Raw genomic sequence first — 27,537 nt, 5'->3', positions numbered from 1 at the left:
AGACAAATCTATGCCCATCCTAGCACAGAATGCCCGCCAAAATCTAGACACAAATTGGGTACCTCTGTCAGAAACAATATTCTCAGGAATACCGTGCAATCGGACAACATTCTGAAAAAACAGAGGAACCAACTCAGAAGAAGAAGGCAACTTGGGCAGAGGAACCAAATGGACCATTTTAGAGAAACGGTCACAGACCACCCAGATGACAGACATCTTCTGGGAAACAGGCAGATCTGAAATAAAATCCATCGAGATGTGTGTCCAAGGCCTCTTAGGAATAGGCAAGGGCAACAGCAGTCCGCTAGCCCGAGAACTACAAGACTTGGCCCGAGCACAAACGTCACATGACTGCACAAAGACTCGCACATCTCGTGACAGAGAAGGCCACCAGAAGGATCTTGCCACCAAATCCCTGGTACCAAAAATTCCGGGATGACCTGCCAATGCAGAAGAATGTACCTCAGAGATGACTCTGCTGGTCCAATCATCCGGAACAAACAGTCTATCAGGCGGACAACGATCCGGTCTATCCGCCTGAAACTCTTGCAAGGACCGCCGCAGATCAGGAGAAACGGCCGACAAAATTACTCCCTCCCTAAGGATACCTGTGGGTTCAGAATTACCAGGAGAGTCCGGGTCAAAACTCCTAGAAAGGGCATCTGCCTTAACATTCTTAGAACCCGGTAGGTATGACACCACAAAATTAAAGCGAGAAAAAAATAAAGACCAGCGCGCCTGTCTAGGATTCAGGCGTCTGGCAGTCTCAAGATAAATCAAATTTTTGTGGTCAGTCAATACCACCACCTGATGCCTAGCCCCCTCGAGCCAATGGCGCCACTCCTCAAACGCCCACTTCATGGCCAAAAGCTCCCGATTCCCAACATCATAATTCCGCTCTGCGGGCGAAAATTTGCGAGAAAAGAAGGCACAAGGCCTAATGACGGAGCAGTCGGAACCTTTCTGCGACAACACTGCCCCAGCTCCGATCTCCGAAGCGTCAACCTCAACCTGAAAAGGCAGATTCACATCAGGCTGACGCAACACAGGGGCAGAGGCAAAACGGCGCTTAAGCTCCTGAAAGGCCTCTACAGCATGAGGGGACCAATTAGCAACATCAGCGCCTTGTCTGGTCAAATCAGTCAGTGGTTTAACGACATCCGAAAAACCAGCAATAAATCGGCGGTAAAAGTTGGCAAAGCCCAAAAATCTCTGAAGACCCTTAAGAGAGGAGGGCTGAGTCCAGTCACAAATAGCTTGCACCTTGACGGGATCCATCTCAATGGAAGAGGGAGAAAAAATATACCCCAAAAAGGAAATTTTCTGGACCCCAAAAACGCACTTAGACCCCTTCACACATAAAGAATTAGACCGCAGAACCTGAAAAACTCTCCTGACCTGCTGGACATGAGAGTCCCAGTCATCAGAAAAAATCAGAATATCATCCAGATATATTATCATAAATTTATCCAGAAAATCGCGGAAAATATCATGCATAAAAGACTGGAAAACTGAAGGGGCATTAGAAAGACCAAAAGGCATGACCAAATACTCAAAGTGGCCCTCGGGCGTATTAAATGCGGTCTTCCACTCATCCCCCTGCCTGATCCGCACCAAATTATACGCCCCACGAAGATCAATTTTAGAGAACCACTTAGCACCCTCTATACGAGCAAACAAATCAGTAAGCAATGGCAATGGGTATTGATACTTAACAGTGATCTTATTCAGAAGCCGATAATCAATACATGGTCTCAAAGAGCCGTCTTTTTTTGAGACAAAGAAAAACCCAGCTCCCAAGGGAGAAGAAGATGGACGAATATGTCCCTTTTCCAAAGACTCCTTTATATATTCCCGCATAGCAGCATGTTCCGGCACAGACAAATTAAACAAACGACCCTTTGGATATTTACAACCCGGTATCAAATCTATGGCACAATCGCACTCACGGTGCGGAGGTAACGACCCAAGCTTGGGTTCGTCAAAGACGTCTTGATAATCAGAGAGGAACTCAGGGACTTCAGAGGGAATGGACGACGAAATAGAAACCAAAGGTACGTCCCCATGAATACCCTTACATCCCCAGCTCAACACAGACATTGCTCTCCAGTCCAAGACTGGGTTGTGAGACTGCAACCATGGCAATCCCAGTACCAAATCGTCATGTAAATTATACAGCACCAGGAAACGAATAATCTCCTGGTGATCCGGATTGATACGCATGGTTACTTGTGTCCAGTATTGTGGTTTATTATTAGCCAATGGGGTGGAGTCAATCCCCTTCAGAGGAATAAGAGTCTCCAAAGGCTCTAAATCAAAACCACAACGATTGGCAAAGGACCAATCCATAAGACTCAGAGCGGCGCCAGAGTCAACATAGGCGTCCGTGGCAATGGATGACAAAGAGCAAATCAGGGTTACAGACAAAATAAACTTAGACTGAATGGTGCCAATGGAAACAGACTTATCAAGCTTCTTTGTACGCCTAGAGCATGCCGATATAACATGAGTAGAATCCCCACAATAGAAACACAATCCATTCTTCCGTCTAAAATTCTGTCGCTCGCTCCTGGACAGAATTCTATCACACTGCATACTTTCTGGCGTCTTTTCCATAGACACCGCCAGATGGTGCATCGGTTTGCGCTCCCGCAGACGCCTATCAATCTGAATAGCCATTGTCATGGACTCATTCAGACCTGCAGGCAAAGGGAACCCCACCATAACATCCTTAACGGCATCAGAGAGACCTTCTCTGAAAGTTGCCGCCAAGGCGCACTCATTCCACTGAGTAAGCACAGACCATTTACGGAATTTTTGGCAGAAAACTTCAGCTTCGTCTTGCCCCTGAGATAGTGCCATCAAAGTTTTTTCTGCCTGAAGTTCCAAATGAGGTTCCTCATAAAGCAAGCCCAAGGCCAGAAAAAACGCATCCACATCGCGTAACGCAGGATCCCCTGCTGGCAATGAGAAGGCCCAATCTTGAGGGTCACCCCTGAGCAAGGAAATCACAATCCTAACCTGCTGAGCAGGGTCTCCAGCTGAACGAGACTTCAGGGACAAATAAAGCTTACAATTATTTCGGAAATTCTGGAAGCTAGCTCTATTCCCTGTGAAGAACTCCGGCAAAGGAATTCTCGGCTCAGATACCGGAGCATGTACCACAAAATCTTGTAAATTTTGTACTTTCGTGATGAGATTATTCAAACCCGCAGTTACACTCTGGAGATCCATTATTGTCAGGTGCACACAGAGCATACAGAGATTAGGAGGAGAGAGAGAAAAAAGACTGCAGCAAGGCAGACTGGAGGAAAAAAAAAAAAAAAAAATTCCAGCAGACTACTTATAACTCTCCTTTCTCAACCTGGGTCTTTAACACTTTATTGGCCGGTCAAACTGTCATGATCTCTGCAGGCAGAGATCATAGCAAGCCTATAGAGGGACAAGCTCTCGGAAGATGGAACTATACTGACCATGAACTAAGCCTGCCGCGCAACTAGAAATAGCCAGGTAGCATTTCCTATTTATCGCTAGATGCCCAGCTCTGGCCTAAGACCTAAATAGCTAGCAGAGGGAAATATAAGACCTGGCTCACCTCTAGAGAAATATTCCAAAGAAGACAGTAGCCCCCCACATATAATGACGGTGAGTTCAGATGAAACAACAAACGCAGCAGGAAAATAGTCTTAGCAAATTTGAGGTCCGCTTACTAGATAGCAGAAGACAGATAGTATACTTTCATGGTCAGCAGAAAAACACTAACAAAACACCATCCAGAGATTACCTTAAACTCTGGCATTAACTCATAACGCCAGAGTAGCAATCCCTGATCAACGAGAGCTTTCCAGACACAGTAACAAAACTTCAGCTGTGAACTGGAACAAATAGGCAAAACAAAACATGGACAAAAGTCCAACTTATCTAGTAGTTGTCTAGAAGCAGGAACAAGCACTGAGAGGCATCAGATAACATTGTTGACCGGCAAGAAACCACCAGAGAAATGAGCTTAAATAGCGACACCCACTACTGATGGAATCAGGTGAAACAGGAAAGAGGATGACAAGTCCAATTCCACAAGCGGCCACCGGGGGAGCCCAGAATCCAAATTCACAACAGCCAGGTATATGCAATCATGAGAAAAGCCACTTAAAGTGGCCACTTGCAAGTTGTTCTCCTGTTTGAATCTCCTCTGAAGAGTGGCATCATGGGCTCCTCAAAACAACTGTCAAATGATCTGAAAACAAAGATTATTCAACATAGTTGTTCAGGGGAAGGATACAAAAAGCTGTCTCAGAGATTTAACCTGTCAATTTCCACTGTGAGGAACATAGTAAGGAAATGGAAGAACACAGGTACAGTTCTTGTTAAGGCCAGAAGTGGCAGGCCAAGAAAAACATCAGAAAGGCAGAGAAGAAGAATGGTGAGATCAGTCAAGGACAATCCTCAGACCACCTCCAGAGAGCTGCAGCATCAACTTGCTGCAGATGGTGTCACTGTGCATCGGTCAACTATACAACGCACTTTGCACAAGGAGAAGCTGTATGGGAGAGTGATGCGAAAGATGCCGTTTCTGCAAGCACGCCACAGAGTCGGCTGAAGTATGCAAAAGCACATTTGGAGAAGCCAATTTCTTTTTGGGAGAAGGTCCTGTGGACTGATGAAACCAAGATTGAGTTGTTTGGTCATACAAAAAGGCGTTATGCATGGGGGCAAAAAAACACAGCATTCCAAGAAAAACACTTGCTACCCACAGTAAAATTTGGTGGAGGTTCCATCATGCTTTGGGGCTGTGTGGCCAATGCCGGCACTGGGAATCTTGTTAAAGTTGAGGGACGCATGGATTCCTCTCAGTATCAGCAGATTCTTGACAATAATGTTCATGAATCAGTGACAAAGTTGAAGTTACGCAGGGGATGGATCTTTCAGCAAGACAATGATCCAAAACACCGCTCCAAATCTACTCAGGCATTCATGCAGAGGAACAATTACACTGTTCTGGAATGGCCATCCCAGTCCACAGACCTGAATATCATTGAACATCTGTGGGATCATTTGAAGAGGGCTGTCCATGCTTGGCAACCATCAAACTTAACTGAACTGGAATTGTTTTGTAAAGAGGAATGGTCAAAAATACCTTCATACAGGATCCAGGAACTCATTAAAAGCTACAGGAAGCGACTAGAGGCTGTTATTTTTGCAAAAGGAGGATCTACTAAATATTAATGTCACTTTTCTGGTGAGGTGCCCATACTTATGCACCTGTCAAATTCTGACATGTGAACAACCCTATAGACTAAAATGAAAGCCTATGGAGCTAAAGTCTGACTGAGGCTCTAGGAGCTTGGAGGCAAATGTCGTACGTAGAGAAATTGTATACCACTAGCAATTTTTAAATAGTAACTAAACTTTCATTTTTTTAAATCACTTTATACAGCATGGAAAGTTGTGAATTTTTGTAAAATACTTTACTGTAGGATTTGTCTTCATTCCTGTACATAGATTGCATGTAAGTGGCTTCCAAACCCCGGCTGTTCCTCAGTCTATTTGGTTGCACCGATATCAGAATGTACTCATTTGGAGGACAGATGATGGCAGTGATGGGTCAGCACCTGTGTCCTCTGCTAAGTGTTGTACTTATCAGAACAATCTCCTGACTCCTGACCCATGTGTGACAGCTTCATATAGTTCTATGCTGCTGTCACACTCGGGTCAGCATAGCCGCGATCAATGTGGGCACTGCAGTGCGATTTATAGGGCCGTCTGACTGTGTCCTTAGGAAGACACTGTTGCTGACTCATCACTGCCATCATCTGTACTCCAAGTAAGTATGTTCGGATATCAATGCAGCTAAAGGCAGGAAAATAGACTGGGGATAAGCAGAGGTTTAGAAGCCCCACTTGCACGTAATTTTTTACATGAATGAAGACAAACCCCCCTCACAGTGATTTGAAAGCTTCATAATTTTCCGAGGAGAAAACTATATAAAAACATAAATACAAGTTTACTCTTTAAACTAATTTTGGTTGGTATCAAAATAGAGCATATTAAAAAAGCATACTTTATAAAAAAGCAGAGAATATTAAGAGGGTTTTTTTTTTCATTTGATAAACGTTTCCATGCTTTCTCCTGATGGGATCTCCTCCCCTACAGATTTTAGTAGATAATGTCTTATTCTGAGAATTAGCAGGGTCTCCATTCCAAGGATCTTGTGAGAAGGACATCGCCCTGGCTCCTGCTATATTGCAGTTTCCGTATTCAGGTTACAAAACACCAGTTTTACTGCAAAGAACAGCCATGAACCAGTCATTCCTGTCGAACGTGTCAGGATACCACACAGAACAGAGCAATGTGACATTTTTCCCCATTATTACAGTTATAAAGTGAAGACCTCCTTTACTTGGAGCAATAGAGCGACATGATCATGACATTTGCATGTTTACACCCGAGTTATTTTTTCTGATATTTTGCTTTAATTAGTGACTATTCTAAAATTAATCTCAGCAATGCTTTGCTGATTTTCTTTTTTTTCCCGGTCACTTTTAGTAGTGCGGATTTATTCTGCCCTATAAAATATGTGCATAATCCTAAAGTGACTGTCAACTCTAAAGAGGCTTTTACACTGGCCGATAATCATTCAGATTGTAACGGTAACATTCATGATTATTATGTGGGATGAGCAACTGTACAATATGTCCAAAAACTTTAGTTCATCGTGCATCAAATCGTTTAGGTGAGCAAAAAAAATAGAAAATGGTGCAATGTTAACTGAGATTGTTCACTTATTCAGCCATTACACAAAAAGGAGGAGAGTAAATTCAAGTCTTAAAAAGGTCCAGCTATGGGCGCAGTCAGGGGGCCATGTAAATTATCTGATTAGGTCAGTGTGAACGCAGCGCATTGCGTTCGATGTTAAAATGTAACGATCACTGTTAAACCATTTCATTCACTATTCCTGTCCTAGATAAACACTGGTATGCTCGCTAAGGGTACCGTCACACAGTACCATTTTGATCGCTACGACGGCACGATTCGTGACGTTCCAGCGATATCGTTACGATATCGCAGTGTCTGACACGCAGCAGCGATCAGACATCACGCTGAGAATCGTACGTCGTAGCAGATCGTTTGGAACTTTCTTTCGTCGCTTGATCACCCGCTGACATCGCTGGATCGTTGTGTGTGACAGCGATCCAGCGATGTGTTCGCTTGTAACCAGGGTAAACATCGGGTAACTAAGCGCAGGGCCGCGCTTAGTAACCCGATGTTTACCCTGGTTACCAGCGTAAACGTAAAAAAAACAAACAGTACATACTCACATTCCGGTGTCTGTCCTCCGGCGTCTCAGCTTCTCTGCAGTGTGAGCGCCGGCCAGCCGGAAAGCGAGCACAGCGGTGACGTCTGACGTCACCGCTCTGCTTTCCGGCCGCTGTGCTTACACAGTGCAGAGAAGCAGAACGCCGGGGACAGACACCGGAATGTGAGTATGTACTGTTTGTTTTTTTTACGTTTACGGTGGTAACCAGGGTAAACATCGGGTTACTAAGCGCGGCCCTACGCTTAGTAACCCGATGTTTACCCTGGTTACCCGGGGACTTCGGCATCGCTCCAGCGCCGTGATTGCAAAGTGTGACCGCAGTCTACGACGCTGGAGCGATATTCATACGATCGCTGCGACGTCACGGATCGTGCCGTCGTAGCGATTAAAATGGTACTGTGTGACGGTACCCTTATGCTAATATCTGCTGGAGTAATTGTCCACCCCAACTTTCTTCTAAATCCCCTTTTAGATTCTAGAATATAGTTGGAAGATGACTATTGCCTTGGGGGAAGTCATAGCTGATAACATTATCAAGATGGAGGGGCTATCATGGACCCTGGCGGATGGGTCCTCTGCATATGAGTCCTCTGCATATGATGATGTCATGGCCTGATGATGTCAATAAGGGTAATTTCATTGATGTGTCCTCTTTAAGAAGTTAGGTTCATCCCCTATGATAGGTACTAAATGTGTGTGTACCAGGGGAGCCCCACACATACTCACTGATCACTGCAATGAGGAAAAGTTTGTGAATAGCTTATTAGACTAACTAAAAACACACAAGTACAATGTTTTGTATTGTACTTGGGTTAATGGAGTGGCAGGACTCCCACGGTGTCGTCACCACTGCACAACCTCCAGGGGGCTTGGGACCTTCATTAAAATGTAAAAATGTATTTACATTTGACGGTACTTCCCCTTAAAATTCCTGATTGAAGAAATGTTTCTGTACCATACAGTCAGTTGTCCCTCCCATAGTTAATGATTGCTTTCTCTGGCTTCTACATTCTCCAGCGCATTCCTTAGATGACATCAACCAGTTCCCTGCGAGAGTCATCGCAGGAGACAATTAGATGACATCACTCAGATTTAGGAAACCAGCTGAGTCGTCCTTTCACATAAATGAAGTCAACAGAGACTCAGCAACCAGCAAATGTGAAGGGAAGTCCACAAGGACCAATAACGGCGGCTTGTTAAAGGCTCTAACAAGAGAAGCAGCTGAGCTGGGGCAGAGGCTACTTTTTTATGAAATAAGCTGACAGCACTCAGAAAAATGTTATCCAATTCAGATTACCATTTTTTTTTTCCCAGACCGAAATTCCGCATGAACCACTTTTTTTCAGCTGAATGTGCATCCTTGGATTCACATTCAATTGAAATGTATTGCGGCGCAGAGAGCCATCGGATCCCTGCATGGGGCAGGACTGTGGAGTCACAAAGCCAAACCTCTGAGGCTATGTGCACACAATCAGATTTATTCGCTTTTTTCGTGATAAAAACGCATAAAAAACGCATACATATGCATCCTATCATTTAGAATGCATTGAGCAATATTTGTGCACATGATGCGTTTTTTTCCGAGGAAAAAACGCATCACGGTAAAAAAAAGCAGCATGTTCATTAATTTTGCGGATTTTTTACATTTTTTCCCGCTATTTCATGCATTGGGAAAAAACGCATAAAAACCGCAAAAAAAAAAAAAACGCAAAAAAAACGAATGCGGATTTCTGGCAGAAATGTCCAGTTTTTGTCAGGAAATTTCTGCAAGAAATCCTGAATGTGTGCACATACCCTGACTCAACTTCCCTGCTTCATGTATATAACGTGCAGCACAGATTCATCTCCACTCCGACTCCACAGCACTGCCTCACTACTGAGCACATACATAAAGTGCAGCACAGATTCATCTCCACTCCGACTCCACAGCACTGCCTCACTACCGAGCACGTACATAACATGCAGCACGGATTCATCTCCACACCGACTCCACAGCAATGCCTCACTACTGAGCACGTACATGAAGTGCTGCACAGATTCATCTCCACACCGACTCCACAGCACTGCCTCACTACTGAGCATGGACATAAAGTGCAGCACAGATTCATCTCCACACCGACTCCACAGCACTGCCTCACTACTGAGCACGTACATAAAGTGCTGCACAGATTCATCTCCACTCCGACTCCACAGCACTGCCTCACTACTGAGCACGTACATAAAGTGCTGCACAGATTCATCTCCACTCCGACTCCACAGCACTGCCTCACTACTGAGCACATACATAAAGTGCAGCACAGATTCATCTCCACACCGACTCCACAGCACTGCCTCACTACTGAGCACGTACATAAAGTGCTGCACAGATTCATCTCCACTCCGACTCCACAGCAATGCCTCACTACTGAGCACGTACATGAAGTGCAGCACAGATTCATCTCCACACCGACTCCACAGCACTGCCTCACTACTGAGCACGTACATAAAGTGCTGCACAGATTCATCTCCACTCCGACTCCACAGCACTGCCTCACTACTAAGGCTACTTTCACACTAGCGTCGTGCACTGCACGTCGCTATGGGTCGTTTTGTAGAAAAAACGCATCCTGCAAAAGTGCTTGCAGGATGCGTTTTTTCTCCATTGACTTGCATTAGCGACGCAGTGCGACGCTTTGCCACACGTCGCAACCGTCGTGCGACGGTTGCATCGGTCCGTCGCCACCAAAAAACGTTGCATGTAACGTTTTTAGGTGCGTCGAGACCGTCTTTTCCGACCGCGCATGCGTGGCCGGAACTCCGCCCCCGCCTCCCCGCACCTCACAATGGGGCAGCGGATGCGTTGAAAAACAGCATCCGCTGCCCCGTTGTGCGGCGCTTCCACAGTATGCGTCGGTGCGCCGCAACGTCGCATTGCGACATGCAGTGCACGACGCTAATGTAAAAGTAGCCTAAGCGCGTACATAAAGTGCAGCACAGATTAATCTCCACTCCGACTCCACAGCACTGCCTCACTACTGAGCACGTACATAAGTGCAGCACAGATTAATCTCCACTCCGACTCCACAGTCCTGCAGCCCAGATTCATCTCAACTAAAAACCAAGATCCTTAAATCAGGAATAGCACAGACATTTATAGGACATTTCATAACTTTGCCAAATTCTTATGAAAACATTTACAGCATATCTTGCACTTAACTACTGAAACTAATTTATTATATATTTTAGGAGTCGGTCCATTTTACACCAACCCCACCAAAATTAACTCTGACTCCACAGCCCTGTGCACCGCAATACTTATATCAGCCACCAGCCTATCAGACTGGCAGCTGACATTGGCGTGCTCCTTGTGGGCGGCACATGAAGTCAATGCCATGCGCCAGCCCCCATTGCCCCGGCTGTGGATGGAGAAGAGCTTTACGCCAAAGGAGCGGGAGCAGGCAAGAAGAATAGTTTTTAATGTGTATGTGAAGAGCAGAAGGATTAGGGCCATTATTACAAGAAAGGAGACTGAATTACTGTATGGGATTAATTTTAAGACAATATTATTGTATGGGGCCAAACGGAACGGAAAAAAAGTAAAAATAAACTTTCAAAACAAAGTATGAAAAAATAATGGAAAAATATTATGTTACTAAAAACGTCGTTTTATATAAAAACTAAAGTGAACAAAAAAAGCACACGTTCGTCTTCGTCGGATCTGTATCAACCCAAGCTATGAAATTATACCATAAACCATATGATGAACACCATTGAAAATAAATAAATAAAAAAACAAGCCAAAAATGTATTTTTTTTTATTTTACTGACACAAAATATGGAATAAAAAGTGATTAAAAAGTCGTATAAAAAAAAACTGCCATCACTAAAAATCTTGTCTAGTCCCGCAAATAATGCATCCAGTCAAATTTTATTTTATTTTAACAATGGCCCACTTATCCTGTAGAGTTTGAGACCCCAGGTACAGGGTATCTATCTTAGAAAGCACTGCAAAAGTGCCCCATAACATGAACGGTGTGCACATGATCTGTCTTATGTCACCTCTTCTAACTGCTTCATGGTTCAGATGCGACACAGGAAATGATGAGAACTTAAAACAAGTCATATGAGAAACACTCTTCGTACAAACATTTATTTGGTTATATGTAATTAAAGCCTAAAGGGGAATTTTCATTTTGGACACTTATAGCCTTTGATGTGGATATGGCACTAGGTGGGAATACTCCTTTAATCACTATATACCGGTAAGTAAATAGCTTAACAACTTTTTAACAGACTTTGGCCCTAGTTCATCATTGCTTTTATGCTTTTTTTTTTTTTTTTACCTGGAGTAAAAATGGTTCTATTGATTTTCATTTTTTTTATTTGCGTCTTATTATTTAATTTTGTGCCTTTTTAAGTGAATTTTACGGTACTTGGATTTGTCTTTTTATTTCCAGCATGGTTTTTGTTATCCGAGTGTTCTAGCCTACTTCCATCATTTGTGACTTCTCGAAATGTTATAAAATCTTCATGCAACTTTATTCCGGTACCCTAGTTGCACCGTTGAAGCCTAATGTGCAACATTTTGAAAGATTGTGTGACCGTTTATTCTAAAAAGATGCAAATTGGGCAAAAGAAATAAAAAGCAGATTTGAATTTGCGCAAAATTAATTTACACGCCTCCTCTATTTTGAAGAACCCTGCAACATAATGCCACAAAAGTCAAAATAGAAAATTCACTTTAAAACAAAAAAAACACAAATGAGGAATCGGCTCATGTGTTTTTTGCTCACAGAGCATTGTCTAGACTGGATAGTGCGGTCAGCTGAGAGCATACTGGGGTGCAAACTAGCATTTTAAAAATGATTGGGAAATTGTATAACTTTTCATTCATACAATGATTAGGTTTTACAGTTAGGTCCAGAAATATTTGGACAGTGACACAGGTTTTGGCATTTAGCTGTTTACCAAACCATATTCAAGATACAGTTATATAATCAATATGGGGATAAAGTGCAGACTCTCCACTTTATGGTTCGCTCACATTGGCATATAACATGGCTGGGTGCTATCCAATGTTTTATCGAATAGCACTCTGCCCAATATTACATTATGGTGCAATGTAGATCTGCAATATTTTTCTTATGTCAATTCGGCAAGAGTATGGGTGCGTGTCCACGGGCCGTAATGATGGCGCTTTGGACGGAGTGGAAAACCTGCTCCACCCAAAGCGCCGCCCCATTTTGTACGCGCGGTGATTCCGGATGTGTTCACTGCACACATCCGGAATCTCCGCACCCCATTCATAGGGCCCTGTGATTTACCTTGCGGAGAGGGAGTGTTGCCGCAAGGTAAACAGACATGCTGCTGCTGTTCGCATGCATAGTGGAGACGGGATTTCATAAAATCCACTTCACTATGCTGTAACATCTGGACGCTGCGGGTTGAACGCTGCGGTTGCACACAGCATTCAATCCGCAGCTAATCCGGATGTAATCCTGAACGTGGACACATACCCTAATAGATAGGGATTAAAACATAACATTAATTAGATTCATTAAAAAGAAACAACACAACCTAAAATGGTTCAAAAGCAAGACTGCTTTCACCAGACTAATAAAATGATGCAAAAAAAGCAGACTCGCTTCACACACTTGCAGGTCAAAAAGCTGCCAATATAGAGGATTGGCTGCCTATGTCAGTACCATCGACATGGAAAACCTTTACATATAGGGCACAACCCAAAGGAATTGACCTAGCTATAGATGGCACTTCCAAAATACCACTAAACCAACAAACAGATGGAAGCATCTGCCAAGTAGTTTAAAAAATAACAATTTTTTTTAAACAATTTTTTAAGAACATAAATTGCATTCAATATACATATAAATGGACCTGACAACACAGGGATGATTACTCTAATTATTGGTTAGGACTAAAATCAATAGCAGAGCAAATAGCCTTAAACAATGTTTCTATTTAGATAGACCCTGAGGTGGGTACAGTTAGTGCCTACAAGGTTCTATGTATACACCTTTTATAGCCTATTTGCTCAAAGTTCTGTATGTATTAATTATGATACATACTGTAAATATATGTTGCTGGTACCAGTATAAGTGAGCAAAAATGGGGAAAATAAATAATACATAGAACCTTTAGAAGGATACTCTCAAATACACTTTAGTGAATACATCCTAAGCCAAATTTAGTGCACAAGAGCTCATCAGTCCTCATACAGATATAAATTTAAAGTAATATCTCCACCTATTAATAAGGTGCTCAGTGCTCATAGGTATTGAATATATTTTTTTGCCACAAAAATTATTATTAAAAGTGCATAGATATTGTTAATTACAGCAGTGATACAGTACATGCCAAGTAAAAAGTACAAGGTAACAGATTGATTCTCAAATATTGGTATACATGACCTGGTTATCAGTTCATCTCACCCAATCCAGGCTGGCAAAGGACCTCTGACAAACAACAATGAACGACGTGAACAGTGACGATCTTGATTAATCTTATCCATTGTTCCTCCACATTTTTTTTTAATGTTCTGCTAGGTCGGCTTCATACATCTCACATTCATGGTTCAAGGATAGATTTTGATTTCTGGACTAGCCACGGGTCTTCTGACCTGAACTCAACAGTCGCCAAAGCATATATGAAGTCGTTGATTTCAGGTCAGAAGACCAGTGGCTGGTCCAGAGATAGAGTTCTGTACTCGGATAGTGAATGTTGGACATGTGAAAGTGGCCTTAAGAAGACAATGAGTTTCTCACAAGCAGGAGCCCGGTAACCTACACGGTCCCTACATCTATACCACTGTATCCCACCTAAACTATGTTTACTGTCATGTATTTTTTTCCAAAGAGAGCTTTGAGGTTGATATCTAGTGTACATATTTGCCTTCCCTTCAGGTGCCTTTCAATATTTTCCTGCCTGAAGTTGTATATTTGTGATTGTTGATTAAAGGTACCTTCACACGAAGCGACGCTGCAGCGATAGCGACAACGATGCCGATCGCTGCAGCGTCGCTGTTTGATCGCTGGGGAGCTGTCACACAGACCGCTCTCCAGCGACCAACGATGCCGAGGTCCCCGGGTAACCAGGGTAAACATCGGGTTGCTAAGCGCAGGGCCGCGCTTAGTAACCCGATGTTTACCCTGGTTACCAGCGTAAAAGTAAAAAAAACAAACAGTACATACTCACCTGCGCGTCCCCCAGCGTCTGCTTCCTGACACTGACTGAGCTCCGGCCCTAACAGCACAGCGGTGACGTCACCGCTGTGCTTTCACTTTCACTTTAGGGCCGGGCTCAGTCAGTGTCAGGAAGCAGACGCTGGAGGACGCGCAGGTGAGCATGTACTGTTTGTTTTTTTTACTTTTACGCTGGTAACCAGGGTAAACATCGGGTTACTAAGCGCGGCCCTGCGCTTAGTAACCCGATGTTTACCCTGGTTACCAGTGTAAAATATCGCTGGTATCGTTGCTTTTGCTTTCAAACACAACGATACACGGCGATCGGACGACCAAATAAAGTTCTGGACTTTATTCAGCGACCAGCGACATCACAGCAGGATCCTGATCGCTGCTGCGTGTCAAACTAAACGATATTGCTAGCGAGGATGCTGCAACGTCACGGATCGCTAGCGATATCGTTACAAAGTCGTTTCGTGTGAAGGTACCTTTACAGTATTGTCCTATTAAAAGAATAGAAGAATCCAGGATATGAATAAACAGAAAGATAGTGAGGAAATACATAGCGAACATAAATGAATTCAAGTCTCCAGGTCCAGATGAACTACACCCCAGAGTACTGAAGGAGATAGCAGAAGAAATTTTTTAACCACTCTCATGCCAGGGGTTGGACCAGATGACCCCCGGAAGTCCCTTCCAACTCTACCATTCTATGATTCTATGACTCTAGTTGCCTACTTAGATGAGAAACAGTGACAAAACTAGAATGAAGCTTCCAATCTTATTACTGTAATGAGATTTATTCATTTTTTCTCAGACAATGCAAATGAACTCTCTTCCAGAAAGAAAGAAATCTATCAGAAATTCCACCTATTGGAGGTAGCTGACCTATAAGCCAATGTCTTACAACATGGACATAATCCAAGCAGGCTCGGACTGCCCACCGGAGAACCGGAGGATTCTCTGGTGGGCCCAGGCACTGACACCTGCTGGCATACTGGCCAGCAGCTGCCTAGGGCCCCCACTGCTCCAGGGCCCCCCCCCCGGCCGCCGCCTCCCACCCACCCTCCTTGAAGATGATACCCTGCTCCAGCGATGCCTGGTCTCGGCGTCTGCAGCTCGTCCTGAATGAGTGGTCACGTGGTACCGCTCATTAAGGTCATGAATATGTGCATATTCATGACCTTAATGAGTGGTATCACGTGACCGCTCACGCAGGAAGAAGGTGCTGCGCCGGGAGTCGGGACAGAGCCAGAGGGATGTCGGCACGGCCGCGCGGTGTGGGACAGGTGAGTATGAGGGACGGGGAGACGGGGGGGATGAAGGAGGACATAAGCCGGCGTGCCATGCAAGATGGGAGCAGGAGCGGGAGCGGGGGGGTGGAGAGATAAGCCATGCATACGGGGGGGATATGAGCCATGCATACAGGGGAGGGATATGAGCCATGCATATGGGATGGGAGGGAGATGAGCCATGCATACAGGAGGGGGGGTCATTATACAGTATTGAGCATCACTATACAGTATGGAGAACTGTGTGTGGCCATTATACAGTATTGAGCATCATGTGTGGCCGTTATACAGTATGGAGCATCATGTGTGGCCAATGGACATTATACAGTATGGAGCATCATTTGTGGCCATTATACAGTATTAAGCATCATGTGGGATCATTATACAGTATGGAGAACTGTGTGTGGCCGATATACAGTATGGAGCACTATGTGTGGCCATTATACAGTATGGAGCACTGTGTGGCCATTATACAGTATTGAGCATCATGTGTGGCCATTATACATTATGGAGCATCATGTGTGGGCATTATACAGTATTGAGCATCATGTGTGGCCATTATACAGTATGGAGAACTGTGTGTGGCCATTATACAGTATGGAGCATCATGTGTGGTGGCAGTTATACAGTACTGAGTATCATGTGTGGCCATTATACAGTATGGAGCACTGTGTGGCCATATTTTTTTTGTTTATAATTATTGTATATAAAACAGTGTGATTAGCAGTGCTAAATGGCTGTGGTTGGGACGTGGATATGGGTGTGACTAGTTGTGAAATGGGTGTGGCCAGAGGTGTGGCCTAAAATTTGCCAAACTTTATACCTCCTTCCCTTCTTCAAAAGTTGGGGGGTATGGTACCACATTTGCCAGATCATGGCAAGTGCCGCAAATCCCATAGGGAATGAATGAGGCCGAACGCAGTGTTGCTGTAAGTGATCCGTTACGTGGCAGAGGCAGAAAAACTGCCGGATCTGCTGCAAAAGGCGACTTTCACATCAGCGATTCTTGCCAAAGTCACTGCCGATAGTGTCATACTCACCAAAGGGGAGGCAGCACTAAAAGTGTCTAGGGCAGCAGAAACTCTAAATACGGCCCTGGGGGGCTACATTATATTCTGTGGGGGGACTGCATTATACTCAGGGTACTACATTATATTATGGGGGGCTACATCATACTATATGAGAGGTTACAGTATACTCTATGGGGGGCTGCATTATATTCTGTGGTGGGGCTGCATTATTCTCTCAGGGGACTACATTATATTATGGGGGCTACATCATACTATATGAGGGGGCTACAGTATACTCTATGGGGGGGCTGCATAATATTCTGTGGTCGAACTGCATTCTCTCAGGGGACTATATTATATTCTGTGGTGGGTTGCATTATACTATGTGAGGGGGCTGCATTATACCCTATGGGGGTGCTACATTATATTCTATGGTGGGGACTGCGTCATACCTGAGGGGGTTGCATTATATTTTGTGGAGTGCTGCATTATATTGTATGAGAGGGGACCGCATTATATTTTATGAGGGGGCTACCCCAACCCTTGCTACATAATTAAGACGTGAACTACCTTATATTATACCCTGATAATAGCGCTTTTTACCGCACAATTGGTGGTCTTGTATCTATTTCTATGTAGCTACATAGTGGGCCCCAAGAATGGTTTTCTCTGGTGGGCCCAAGGTGCTCCAGTCCGACGCTGAATCCAAGACAGACACTCACCTGCAGACAACTGTTTTGGAGTAAAAGCCCCTCTCTCGGCTAGATACATTTCTTTCCTTCTGTGAGCGCACCAATTTGAATACTTATTTTCCATGAAGCATTGCCAGTAAGACTCGATAAACAATCTGTCAAAAAAGGACAGCCAGCCTCCCCTCCAAATCTGTGTCCGTGTGGATAAAAAGGGTACGTGGCTGAGGACCCATACACACGAGTATGGATTGCGATATCTCTATAGCAGGGGTAAGGATCCTTTTTTCAGCAACGTGCAATCATTCGGGGGCCGTACAAAATTATTAACCCAAAAATGATCCTGCTATATTTTGTCAAACATTTAATTAACTCAGCTCTAGTGTGGTGGCTGATATTGCTTCTCTTTGGTGAGGCGTATTACATTAGGGGGTTGTGTTTAACTTGTTACTGCTTTTCCAGATTTGCGTTGGTCTGGAGTGCAGGCGACTCTTTGCTATGGTAAATTTTGTTAAGAACTCGCAGCAGTAAGTTGTTCCAAACACTGATATTTTACACTGCAGGTCTCCTCACAATTGGGAAATTCATCACTGCTCACAGTATGTTTATAAAACTCACGCAGTATATACATCACATAGGATACACTGAGACTGTTGTATACATCACTAGGGTTGAGCGAAACGGATCGCTCATTTTCATAAGTCGACGAGAGAGAGAGAGAGAGAGAGAGAGAGAGAGAGAGAGAGAGAGAGAGAGAGAGAGAGAGAGAGAGAGAGAGAGAGAGAGAGAGAGAGAGAGAGAGAGAAAAAAAAAAAAAAAAAAAAAAAAAAAAAAAAAAAACGTGCATAGGGGTTCGTGTTCCGGCCGATCCTCGACTTTTCGCAGTAATCGGCCGATTTCGCCCGACTCGACTTTTCAAAAAGTCGGGTTTCGCAAAACATGACTCGACCCTAAAAAGGTCAAAGTCGCTCAACCCTATACATCACATTAGAGACAATGAGACTGCTCTATATACATCACTTAGGAGACACTGAGACTGCTGTATACTCATAAGAGACACAGACTGTTGTACATATATTCATATAAGAGACACTGAGACTGCTGTGTATATCATATAAGAGACACTGAGGCTGCTGTACATACATCACATTGGATACACAGGGGCTAGTATACAAACATACATCACTTAGGATACACTGAGACTGCTGTATATACATCTCATAGGCGACACTGAGACTGATATATATACATCATATAGGAGACACAGACTGCTTTGCATCCATCATATAGGAGACACCGACTGCGGTATATACATCACATAACTGACATTGTGAGTGCTTAAACTCATAGGAGACACAGACTGCTGTATATACACCACATAAGATACACCGGGCTAGTATACATACATCACTTATGATAAACCAAGACAGCTGTATATACATCATATAGGAGATACAGACTGCTGTGTATACACCATAGAAAATACAAGAACTGCGGTACATACATCACATAAGAGATATTAAGATTGCTGTATACTCATAGGAGACACTGTGACTGCTGCTTGCATCAAAAGAGTGGAACAGGCGCGCAGAGAACAAACTCTGTTCACAAAAACGACCCGACACTGGCACTAACCAGCGACACGACATAATCCAGTGTTGCATGCCCCACAGAATTCAATAGTAAGTGCTGTGCATGCTCGCAGCCTAAAGAAGAATTAAAAAATTGGTGGCCAGGAAAATGGGGTTTGACAGCCTAAGCATTGTGGTCCCCTGGGGGCCACCTTTGCTCTATAGCAATGTATCGACTTTATGTTCAGGATCCAAATCAACTACATCCTGAATCTAGTTGTTTCAATAAAGACAGATAACACAATATTTTCTAATACATTTGCTATAAACAAGTTATAGGTGTTAACTTTCTAAGGATCACAGGGGGTCCTAAATCTGGAACCCCGCCAATCCCAAGAACAGGGCTCTGAAGTTTCTTATTAGAATAAAGTGGTGCACAATTGATATATTCATTGTCTAGTGACTTCTGGAAATAGCTGAGCGCTGAAGCTTGGACTTCTGGAAGATACAATGTACAATGATACAATGTAAAGGAAAAGTAAAACTATAGGGACACGATAGAGACATGTGTTGCAAATCTAGTTTGGGGACAATGTAACAAACCCTCAGCTCTGAGAAGGTTTATGTCAGGACTGATTCAGAGAAGGAAGTACCGTAAACAAGAACATTTCCTTAAGACCAAGCAGGGATTTTGACAATAGAAAGTAACTGAAGCACAAACTATATTAGAAAGAGAACAACATTTTATGATTTCTTCTATTTATTTAAAGAATATGTAATGGTTACAAAACTTTATGATAGCTATGCTGAGTAGCAAAAAGACAATTAATTATGTACGATTTGAGAATAAGGCTAACAAAAGGTTACATAGTCACTTAAATGACTTGAAGTGCAATATTATGGACAGCTGGGTGGCTCAGTGGTTAGCACAGTTGCTTTGTAGTGTTGGGAGTCCTGGTTTCAAATTTCATCAAGGACACCTGCACTGAGCGTGTATGTTGTTCCCATGGCTGTGTGTTTTCCTTTACGTATTCTGATTTCATCCCACACGCCGTAGACATATGATAGATTGTGAGTCCCGATGGGGACAGTGACGATATTGTCTGTAAAGCGCTGCAAAATATGATCGCGCTATATAAGGAAAACCGAATAATAAAGTCGCATCGTCACAACGCATCAAATAATTGTCAATGTGGTTGCATTGTGGAACACGACCACAACACAACTGGTGACAATAATCCTAACTTCCTGGATTTTTGTTCTCAAATTGCTTGTGACTTGCTAGCTGTGTCTGCAATTTAGGACACCTACAATATCATCTACAATGTTATTCTATTCCACTGCTTTTTCTCCCACAAACCTGCTTCGCGTACAGCTACCCTTATGCTTAAAGAAGCACTTCTTCCATCAAAGTTTTTATCCTCTTAATATACTGCAATCATCATATTATGCAGCACTGTGTACTCACAATTGCTCATTTTGCCGTTCTACCCAGCTAATTTTGCCATTTCTCTACTCTGCAGAAACAGGAAGTCTCTTTTCCCTGCATTTATCATCTCCCTCTTCAACTCCTGACCCAGATGTTCCCTCCTCCCCCTGCCATTGACTATTACACTGACTCAGGACTTGTGCAGAGAAAATTTGCTTCCTGTTTCTACATAGAGCTTAGAAGGATTCAGCTAGTCAGTTATTAATCACATGAAGTCATAGATCTAATGGAAAAGAGAAGAATTAGCTGGGTGGAAAGGCAAAATGAGCAATTGTAAGTACACAGTGCTATATAATATGATGACTGCAATATATTAAGAGGATAATTTTGATGGAAGGAGCGCTTCTTTAAAGGGCTATCACATCTTCTATTTTCAGGAATGCACCATTCCCCGGCCTCCTAGCTTCCTGCTTACTGGTACAAATCGATTTTACTGATTTCTAAATTTTACCCATCTAACTATGGGGCATAATTGTTGATGAATTTATAGAAGTCTCCTGCCCACTGTGCTTCTTTTTAGTGCAGTGTAATCTGACCTGCGACGCGTGTTTCAAATCCGCAACATGTCAATTTCTCTTGTGGTATGGTGAGTATTGTGTGTGGATTGTCCCCAGCAAAAACTCAGTAAAAATGCATATAATGCACACACGACTTTATCAGCTTTATTTACGGTATGACATACCAAAAAAAGAAAAAAAAAGCTGAGTAAAAAAAGGCATGAAAATAAAACAAACTCAAAAACGCAGTGAAAAATGTAAGTAACCTAATAGGTAAAAAAAATTCTGCAACACCAAAAACTCATCGTGGGAACGTGGCCTAAAACGATGTCAGATGAGATAATAAACAGCAATGGATGCAATAAGGCGTTGAGGAAGTTTCCATCTTTGCGGTGTTGGCACTAGACACACCTTTGTTACTAAATAAGCGGTGAGCCGTACGCACGCCCTAAACACACAACAGATGACGCAGTGATCAAATCTTACAAAACCTGTAAAAGAAAACTGTTCTCTAGAGATTATATGTGCGGCCATAGAGCCTATGTCTAGATAGTTAAGATGGCCATACTCAGACACTGCCGACGGCCTCGCAAACATGAACGGCCAAATACCAGAGGGACCTGTGCACTGGGGCTCATTCAGATGACAGTGACTGCAGACTTAGGAATCCCCCATAGCATGCACTGTGTGCGGAGAGGATTCGCCTTTTTCAGACCCGGGCAGTGGGTGCAGCCTCTGGGGGGATTCAAAAGTCTGCAGACTTAGCGGTTTGTTCTGGATAACCCCTTTAATAACAGATTTATGCTTTGGTGAATCGAGCACGCAGGTGAATGTGTGGAGGGCAGTGACAAGAAAAAGAACTGTCGACCGAGAAAGAAAAAGAGTTTGGCGGAGAGCTATGTAGGGCCGAGGTCACACTAGAGAGGAATACGGGATGAGTGAGAGGCGCAAAAACTACGCATTGCACACGGACCAATGTTTCTCTATGGGGCAGCTCCTATCTGCCGTATATTTCTTGTCCGTATTTTAAGGGCTGAGGAAATCGCAGCATGCTGCGTTTGTCAGCGTATTGCGCAAAAAAATCGCCAAAAATTACCGGCTTTTCTGCTATAAATATATATGTCCATTTTGCAAGCCGGCGAGAAAATCTCGCCATACGGAGGTTTACATGCGCAAAATACGCAGTTCACTATTCAGGGAACATTTCTGCGTATTTGGTCCGTAAAAAACGGAACGGATCATATTTTTATACGTTGTGTATGACTCCAGCCTAAGGGGTAAGGGCTGTTCTGGCTCCGCTCATTTCGGTCTCAGCAGGGACATACCTCCTGGCAGATATTGGTGGACGTGGTATCAGCAGCCCTCCTCGTATCCCAGGTGAGCGGAAACAGAATATTCAGATATGTTTTGTCTTGCAAATTAACCAGACTGAGCACTCAAATGACCCAGGTGATAGCACCTTCCATGTATATAATCATTGTGTAAGATACTGTGTAATCATTTTAATGATAGAGTGTATTTATGGCTCAGTGGTTAGCACTATAGAGAGTGTATTTATGGCTCAGTGGTTAGCACTATAGGGGCTTGTGCACACGACCAGTTATCCCAGATAACTGTAGTTTTTATGAATAGAACTCGTACCCATGATATTCTATGGGACTGTGCACATGTCCGATTTTGATTCGGGTGTCATATCAGATTCGGCAATACAAGTCTATAGGTCTGTGAAAAAAAATCGGACCACGCTCGGATGACATCAGAGCGTGGTTCCGTTTTCATGGACTCACAGAATAGAGAAGGTGGAGAAACTTTTTTTTATCTTTCCACATCTAAGAAAAACTGATTCCCCTCTGATCAAACTCTGATCAGAATAATTGAACTGTTTTTCTCTGATGGAGAGAAAACGGTTGTGTGACCCTACCATAAGGATATTTTTCAGGCGGATTTTGCCAGGAACCTGCATGAATAACGCTGAAAAAAAATTACAAAGAATGATCATAATGCACAGCAATGTTAAGACGACTTGCTGTGCGCATGTGCTGACTTTTGACGCTTCTTTTAACCGTTTCAGGCTTCGAAAGCCTGGAAGCGGTTACAAGTAGCAGCATGTTCGTTCTTTGGGCATCCTCCACTTGGAAACCGCTAGCTGTTTGAATGGAAAAAAAAAAAAAAATGACGCCGGTGGCTGAGCCGCCCCATAAACATCAGGAAAAACGCAAACGGAGAAACTTTAGGAAAATGCAGATGGCGTTTTCCTGAAGCGTCTTTGGCTTGGAAAACTCGGCAGGTGCATCAGCCTCTAAGGCGATGAGTTTTTGGTGAGTGTTTGATTTTGCAGATTTTCTGCCCCCATTAAGTAAAATGAGTTACTTGCATTTTTTTCAAAAATACGCAGCAAAAACTCATCGTGAGACGTAGCCTAAAAGCTGCGTTGTGGTGCACATCCCCTCAGTAGTGCCAGTAGACCTTAATTTTACATGTTGTCTCTATGTTTGGCCGGATTCACGCATCCGTGTTTCGTGGTCCGAGTACAGATCATCTGTGGGTCTCCGGACCAGAACTCGACACAATCATATGCATATGAGGCTGTCGGTTTCCAGTCAGGAGACCTGCGGTCGGTCCGTAGTCAGACCACGAAACATGGATGCGTGAACCCGGCCTGTGGGTTGCATCGGCTTTCTTCCCACACTCCAATGATATCTGATAGGGAATTAATATTGTGAGCCCCATCGGGGACAGAGATGATGATGATGATGAGGTCTGTAAAGTGCTGTGGAATATGTTGGCACTATATAAGCAATATAATCAATAAATCACAATTTATGACACCGTAAAATATATCTATATATACAGCCTATAACTATACGTTGTATATAACAGGTAAACGTAGCGTCTGACGGTGGTCAATATCTTTACAACCAGTGTATGATGCTCAGGAATCGCAAAGGTGTTTCCTGTGACACAATACGGGGTAAACACAATAATAATAGCCACGACCGTATCTGCTATTCAAGAGCGAAGAAGACAAAAAGAAAAAGAATTCAATCTGGGTTTGCTTTTCCTGGGGCCCTGCTGTCAAGAGTGTGGCCCTTCACCACACCTGCAGGCTGGCCAGGACTGCAGTCAGCTGTACAGACAGGGCTTCTGGACCCAGCCCTGGACAATGGAGCAGGTGCACACTATTGGGGGCGCAGGATGGATTCTGGGGCCCGCTTCTTACCCGCTCTTGTGTTTGCCGTCCATCCTCTTTTTCTGCCTGACAGGTTGCAGGGGAATATTATCCGTCATCTTGGCTGCTGTAAGGCTGTGGGTGTTGCTGGGAATGTTGGAGCTGCTGGAGGAAGGTGGAGTCTGTATTCTGGTTGCTCCCTCGGTTTCCTGCTCTCTTCCAGTCTGACAAGTAACAAGAGGGTTGGTCTGCTGGAGGATTGTCCAGCTCATTCTGTCTCCTCCATTCACAGGCAGTACAATGGCTGCACCTTCATTAACCCCTTTGCATTTTTCTAATATCACAGTGACGTAAAGAGCCCTCATAATGTGTCAGAAATTAGGCATCGGTGAGAATAAGCAAGAAATATTCTGCTCTGTTCACACCTACACTGCAGTGTCCGAATTGAACAGACACGACGACACAATGACTGATCTCTCAGACACTACAGTACATACTCAATGGACCCCGCTGACCTATAACGAGCTCCGTCATGTTCAGCAGAGGTTTCCAACGTTTCAGTTAGGCCTCATTCAGACGTGTAAGGCTCCTTTCACACTAGCGACGTGCCGACGTACTGACGCATACTGTGAAAAAAACAACGGGGGCAGCGGATGCAGTTTTACAACGCATGCGCGGTCGGAAATGGCGGACACGACGCACAAAAAACGTTACATGTAACTTGTTTTGTGCCGACGGTCCGCCAAAACACGACGCATCCGTCGCACGACAGATACAACGTGTGGTAATCCGTCGCAATGCGTCGCTAATGCAAGTGTATGGCGAAAAAACGCATCCTGCAGGCAATTTTGCAGGATGCGTTTTTTCTCCAAAACGACGCATTACGACGTGCGTCGTACAACGCTAGTGTGAAAGCACCCTAAAGAAATGGACATACTGCCCATATTCCTCCTTGAAGACACAAGTATAGTTATGGTGTATGCGTTATTGGTGATAATGTTGTCTTCTGCTCAACAGCAGGGAGAGTTAGGGTTAATACTTGGGACTAGCCCAGAGCGGGAGGGGAAAAGGTGAAGGGTCAGAAACAGTTTCCTGTCAGGATATCAGAAAGGGCCCAGTGTGCGCCAGTAGCAGAGCCGTATGACGTGGGTGTCCAGATGCGAGAGGAGACTGTGAAAAAGGATAGGGTGATCCGGAGTAAAGAGGAAGGAAAAACTGACAGGAGGACAGAGTGGTCAACCGGAGACAGGTCCTGTGAGTGGACGCCTAGTAGTACGGCTCCAAGTTTATAACTCAGAGTGATAAAGGGCCAGGACAGAGAACATGAGATGAAGAGAGTGCCACGGGTGGGAGTTCCCAAAGGGTTGGTAGCAGGGATGCTAAGTACCGGCCATAATGGCACACTAGTTCCCTTGAAGGGAAAGAAGATGCGAAACCGCCTGTTGAGAATAGGACTCTCACTAACTGGACTGTAGTACAGAGAGCTGGGTTGGGGTGAAGGATGGTGAAATGCTCTGTATTGTAGCAAAAACATTTATCAAGTTGTGTGCCCACTATCTACTGTATATAATCCCCCCTCCCCCAAGTTATCCTTCAGTAAAGAAAAAGGCCGTACTGGGCCCCCGGCCCTCGAGGGAGGCCGACATGACGAGGTGGCGTGGGAATATAGGAGCTGGCAGGGCTAGGAGAGAGATTATGAGGTTAATGTTGCACGGAGTAAGGGCTGAGATGAGATCATGGGGCAGGAGGGGTCAGGGATGGGATTAAGGGGACGATATAAAAAGGGGCAGCCATATTAGCGGGGCAACCATTTTAGGTACCCACCGGTAAAGATAAGAAGCTCCCACCCACCCTCCCTTTTTTTTTTATTATTATTATTGAAGACGAGGTTTACAGGCACGTTTATGTGGGGTCTTTTAGAATAGGGGGAAATTTTAATTTGATTTGCCCATGCACTTATGTTCAGTTAATAGAAATTTGTCATGGCAGCGGGGCATGGGGAAACGGTCCTAGAAGTTGGTGGAACTGGAAAATGGCGGATTGGTGGGGGGGATCTCAAGAGGTACAGGACTCCCCTGGGTGAATTATAATGGATGTGGTCTATACAATCCCGTGGAAGGGATAATCAAGGCACCCGTTAAAGGGAACCTGTCACCTGCAATATTGCCTTGCACTGGCGTGTACTCCGGAGGACAGAGAATGAACTTCAATCCAATATTGCGGCCAGCATGCAGCCAGCGGGTAAGGAAAGGGTGAATCAAACACCCGAAAACCCCGCCCATATGATCCAAAACCGATCCCGCCAAATTCAGGTGACAGGTTCCCTTTAAGTGTCCTATTCTTGTTTTTCACACGTAGCCATTTGTAATGAGTGAGCATACTCATATAAAGTGTTATCGGAGCACACGCGTGTCCTAATTGAGTATTTCGGCGTGCTCGGATGGCATCAGTGTGCAGTTTGTAGTGTCTGTGACTAACATTGCAATGGATAGATGATTTTCAATGTATTTATTTTTTTCATGCGTGAAAATTACTGATGAAACACTGATGGGAGAAACTGACGCTGACCAAACACTGATGAAAATCAGATGAAAAATACCAATGAAGCTTGGACTGTTGTATGGGTGCAGGAAAAATCACAGATGTCTATATGATGCCTTAGGAAGAACACTACTGAAGTTTTCGAGCCAATGCCAGAAGTGAATTCATCCTTAGTGCATGTGCACTCCCAGAATCTGCCTGTACAAAATTCCTATTAAATGAATGTAATGCACAGCAACGTCATAACATCATTGCTGTGTACTTGTTCCGTCTTATGTAGTGTTGAGCATTCCGATACTGCAATATCGGGTATCGGCCGATATTCGCTGTATCGGAGTTCAGATACTGAGTTCCGATACTTTTACAATATCGAATACCGGAATCGGAAGTTCCCATAATGCAATGAGCCAGTTTTATTCTATTCAGCCAATGAGAATCCTAAGAAGTGTGGGCACATCCTGTTAGGCATGTTAGCCATGTTAACTAATGGCATGGCTGTGTTTGGCTGCTTCGAATGTCATGATGCACTATAATGGAGTGTGGGCGGTGCGTGGGCAGAGACTGCATGTCTGTGTGTGCGGGCGGGGTCTCTGCGTGATCGTCGGGTGTCTGTGCGGCCTGCCGGGGGTCTGTACGGGCCTCTCGGGGGTCTGTGCGGGCCTCTCGGGGGTCTTTGTGTGTCTGTGTGTGCAGGCATCGTCCGATGGGACTACAAGTCCCATCGGGCTATGCCTGCTGCAATTACAGTGATTGACACATTAGCCAATGATGGGACAGTAGTGGTCC

General features: G+C 44.1%; 1 protein-coding gene across 1 annotated transcript in view; it reads right to left on the bottom strand.

Moving 5' to 3' along the window:
- ATP9A (ATPase phospholipid transporting 9A (putative)) overlaps window positions 1-24,502 on the bottom strand; it is a 125,527-nt gene extending 101,025 nt beyond the window's left edge. Inside the window, exon 1 of the mRNA XM_077253214.1 lies at window positions 24,262-24,502. Coding sequence (XP_077109329.1) covers window positions 24,262-24,482 — 221 coding nt within the window. The 5' untranslated portion in view covers window positions 24,483-24,502. The remainder of the gene's footprint in view (window positions 1-24,261) is intronic.
- Window positions 24,503-27,537: the final 3,035 nt, after the last annotated feature.

The sequence above is a fragment of the Ranitomeya variabilis genome, chromosome 4 (genome assembly GCF_051348905.1).
Source record: "Ranitomeya variabilis isolate aRanVar5 chromosome 4, aRanVar5.hap1, whole genome shotgun sequence".
NCBI lineage: Eukaryota > Metazoa > Chordata > Amphibia > Anura > Dendrobatidae > Ranitomeya > Ranitomeya variabilis.
The sequence above is the reverse complement of the archived record's forward strand: the minus strand, read 5'-3'. Positions and strand labels throughout refer to the sequence as shown.